The 4109-nt window shown below is 36.1% G+C and overlaps 1 protein-coding gene across 2 annotated transcripts in view; it reads left to right on the top strand.

Annotated features, from left to right (window-relative positions):
* The first annotated feature begins 556 nt into the window (after positions 1-556).
* The window catches only part of LOC111388989 (H/ACA ribonucleoprotein complex subunit 1-like protein 2), a 10518-nt gene continuing 6965 nt past the window's right edge, over positions 557-4109 (top strand). The window contains exons 1-4 of one of the 2 annotated variants that reach the window (XM_023013821.1): positions 557-798; positions 889-1037; positions 1142-1257; positions 2199-2275. In XM_023013821.1, the coding sequence (XP_022869589.1) occupies positions 651-798; positions 889-1037; positions 1142-1257; positions 2199-2275 (490 nt within the window). In that variant the 5' untranslated portion in view covers positions 557-650. Of the gene's footprint in view, positions 799-888; positions 1038-1141; positions 1258-2141; positions 2574-4109 lie in introns of those variants that run through there. The other variant, XM_023013820.1, reaches the window with a different exon arrangement.

Below are 4109 nucleotides of genomic sequence, written 5' to 3' on the forward strand. Positions count from 1 at the left end.
CTGGGAATGGTAATATACACCTTACCATTTGTTGCTGCATGCAGGGAGGAATGCTTGAAGTGGCTCTCGATTGACCACGTGGAGGGACCAAGCTACTGGATCAAAATTATTAAATCCAATCTTGATAAAATACAAAAAGAAAGTGTATTTGACTCTTAAAATTTAGAGAGTCAAACATATTTTCTATTTTAAAAGTCAAAATAAAGAGTCTTTTGGATTTGAATTTTAAAATTTGCCTATTTGAAATAAGAGTAATGTTATTTAGCAGTACTTCTGTTAAAAAGCATTAATTTAAATAAATATGATATTAAATGATAAGTATGATTAAATGAGTCACTTAATTTTATCATTCATTGTGGTTATGACATAACATTACATAGACTGGTGTTACATTATTCTTATTCTTAGAGATGCTCCGAGCTTAGGAATAAGAAGAAATAAAAGCAAGGATAGAAATGCAAATGAGATATAAGTTAGGGATGACAAATGTAATTTAACCAAGCTTTGGGGAGCAAGGCCAAAGACCAAACCCTTGGGGAGGGCAGAGTTGGTAAAAGAGAAGATGGTCTATTCTACTTAAAACCCTAAAACCCCAACTCGCCACTCGCACTTCCACCTCCAATCTTCTGATTATTGGTTAGTAAACAAACATGAGACCTCCTAGGGGACGCGGCGGTTTTGGTGGCGGTGGCTTCAGGGGCGGCAGAGACGGAGGTGGTCGTGGCGGTAGAGGCGGAGGCCGCTTCGGTGGCGGCCGATTCCCTCCTCGCGACGAAGGTCCCCCTGCTGAAGTTATAGGTGTTTTTCTTGTCTCTTTCTATACATATAAGCAAATATACAAAGAGGTTGTATTTTTTACGATGAATGGTTGTAATATTACTTATGCAGAGGTTTCATCATTTGTTCATGCTTGTGAGGGAGATGCTGTGACGAAGCTCACAAATGAAAAAATCCCATACTTCAATGCCCCAATTTACCTTCAAAACAAGACACAGATCGGTAAAGTTGATGAAATATTTGGCCCCATTAATGAATCTGTGAGTATATCCATTTCTAAATCACCTGGATTTTATTTTTAATTTTTTGAAGTGTAAGGTTTATTTTTTATCCATTTTTTATTATTTTGGGGGCTTTATTGCAGTATTTTTCGATTAAAATGATGGAAGGAATTGTGGCCACCTCGTATTCAGCTGGGGAGAAGTTCTACATTGACCCGGCTAAGCTTTTACCACTTTCAAGATTTCTTCAGCAGCCAAAGTATGTCCTTTATTTCACTGTTTTTAAACTACCTAATGGCGTTTACATGTTAATGTGATCCATATCTCGTGAAGGTTAAGATTCTGATTTGCCTTGTTTATTACAATTTGCGTTTAATAAATGGTCCTCTAGACAGTAGAACCTTATACCATAAACACTAAAATCTTGTTGGTTGTAATGCATCTTTAGAACTATCAGCATTTGAAGTACTATTGATTTTTGCGGTGGACTTGATCATACAATGCAAAGTTTTGGCATTTTGTACCTAACCAGTGATGTGGAAAATTTTGTTGATGATTCCTTTAAGGAAGAGACATTGACTTTTCACTTTTGGAATCCCTTTAAGGAAAGTGACAACTATTGCAAATTCATTCCCGATCTTCTCATCCTTGTATATCTTAATGTTGCTTAATTTTTGAGGTTCTGGATTAGGTGTATCTGAGGATATACAACAACTGCTATCCTAAATTTGCTAGCGGAAGTAAACTGAGGGTTCTGGTTACGGAAAGACAGTGTTATGCTTTCGACAGTTTTAGATTGTAACTAGCTCTTATATCCTCAACATAGTCATTATTTACTGACATTCTATACCATGCTCCTTATCCTTCTTTCTCCTCCACTCTATTCTCTAACTAATTAGGGTAAGACTGATATGTGCTGATTATAGCTGCTATATACATCTAGTTGTGCATTAATGCATGCAAGGAACACATTACTGTGTTTTCTGACCACCTTTTAGCCATAGCTATTACCGTTGATCTCTAGTTTATATTGCCATATATTTATCTATATAACTATTTTACGCATGTTTTGCTCCTGTGTGTGTGTGTGTGTGTGTTTTGGGCATCAAGAACTCAATTTTGATATTTGTGTTTTTTTTCCAGAGGAGCTCAAGTTGGTGGTAGAGGGGGAGGACGTGGGGGAGGAAGAGGTGGTGGGAGAGGTGGTCGTGGAGGTGTTGGAGGCTTTCGTGGAAGGGGTGCTCCAAGGGGAAGAGGTGGCCCTCGGGGCGGTGGTCGTAGTGGAGGTTTCAGAGGTAGATGGGGATCATAGAATGAGTCTGCATTTTCATTGTGTCGTTTTCTTCTTTAAGCTGTCAATCCAGGGCGCTTCCTAATCGAACAGAACAAAGCATGTTATTATGATGGATTTTTTTCTTAAATGGAATTTAGTTATTATCAGTTGATCTTCTGTAAAATTAACGTGGACTCAATTTTCGATTTTATTGCACTGTCTTTATGTAAATTTGCTAAATAGCTGCATGCCCTATGGCAAATTCATTGTGCTGAAATATGATATTTGAAGTTCTGCGATAATTTAACGGGATTTCTTTATCTCTTTTGACAAGTTAGAATTCCCTGATAAAACAGTCGGGAAATCCAGCTAGCAGAGACAATAACACAAATAGAGTTTGTTTATTAAGGAGGTCAATTCAGTGTAATGCATGTGTCCTGTTAGTAGAAAAACTCATTATCAAGCACGATTAGTGTAGTGGGTGAGACAAGGTAATGCTTGACCTGTCTCTTTTGGACAGATGATAAAACTTGAAACCCATCAAAGTATAGTATGCTATTATTGTTTATATGTGGGCAGATGGAGGGATTGGTTGGATTTTTTAATTTTTTCTTTTAATATATATCCTTTTCCCTGATTATCTTTCTCTTTCCCAAATTGCCAATTTTCCCAACCCAATCATTTTTTGGCCTGATATACTGCTTTTTCGTGGATTCTCATTCTTGAAACAGAAGGTTTGTGTTGATTTGTTATGTTGAGTTTTCAATTTCGTGGGATGCCAATCTAAGATTGGCTGTAATTCCTTCTTTATTGGCACGGGGGGCTGAGAAAGTAAACAGAAAAAGTTAAGTAATTAGCTGATACAAATATCACTTTTAAGTTAAAGTTCAATGTTTCACTGTGTTTTGCCATTATGTTTATTAACGTTTACTCAGTTTAAGGATTGCTGGTAATTCTTATCCAACTGGTTATTTCTTAATTCAAATGCTGCATTGTTGTATTTCAATGTGATTTGAATGCATATAAGTTTGAGTTGGAGTTGGAGTTGGAGTTGGAGATGGATCATAGAGCAAGATCTTGAGCTACTTATCCTCTCACTGCTTTGGATCTGCAAATTTTCTTCTGTTTTAGGGTGTTCACTAGATCTGCAAAATGCGTATGAAAACTTTGTGAATAGAGGATTGTTTTCTTCTCGTGTTAGTGATTGGTGAAGCTAATAATGATTTTATAGCTAACACAGTTGTCTTAGACGGTTGTAAGTTTATGTCAATTAAAAGTTTGATTTTATGGCTAACACAGTTGTCTTAAACAGTTGGTTGTGAGTCTCAATGAATTAAAAGTTCGACGTGATTCGGCTATGTTTAAAAAACTTTTGCTGTATCATGTTTAAGCTGTGTTGTATGTGTTTTTCTTCTGTGGCCATTATTTATGCATTGTTAGAATAAATTCTTTCTTCTGCTCTTCACAAGCAGTGTTAGAATGTTTTATGGAGCAGAACTTTGTGTTTCTCACCCACTGATATTTTATTTGTCGTTAAAAGTGCATTGTATCTGTTCCTTCACCACACAGCAAAATTTATCTAAAGACATATCTCCAATAAGCAAAAACCTAATATCACTTACTAATAATAATTTCAGGCCCAGCAAAAAGGCCTCTAAAATTCCATATTATAAGAATCCGGGAATTTTTCAACCAACAGTTGAAATTGCAAAATTCTTCAGCTGATAACAAAGATAGAAACAAACTCTCTCTTGCAAATAGGAATAACAAAAAATGGGAGGGGACTTTTGTTAAAGCCTTAATCTTTATTAATAATGAAAAATTAAATAAGCTTCTCA

This window comes from Olea europaea, unplaced genomic scaffold (genome assembly GCF_002742605.1).
Source record: "Olea europaea var. sylvestris unplaced genomic scaffold, O_europaea_v1 scaffold5440, whole genome shotgun sequence".
Taxonomy (NCBI): Eukaryota; Viridiplantae; Streptophyta; class Magnoliopsida; order Lamiales; family Oleaceae; genus Olea; species Olea europaea.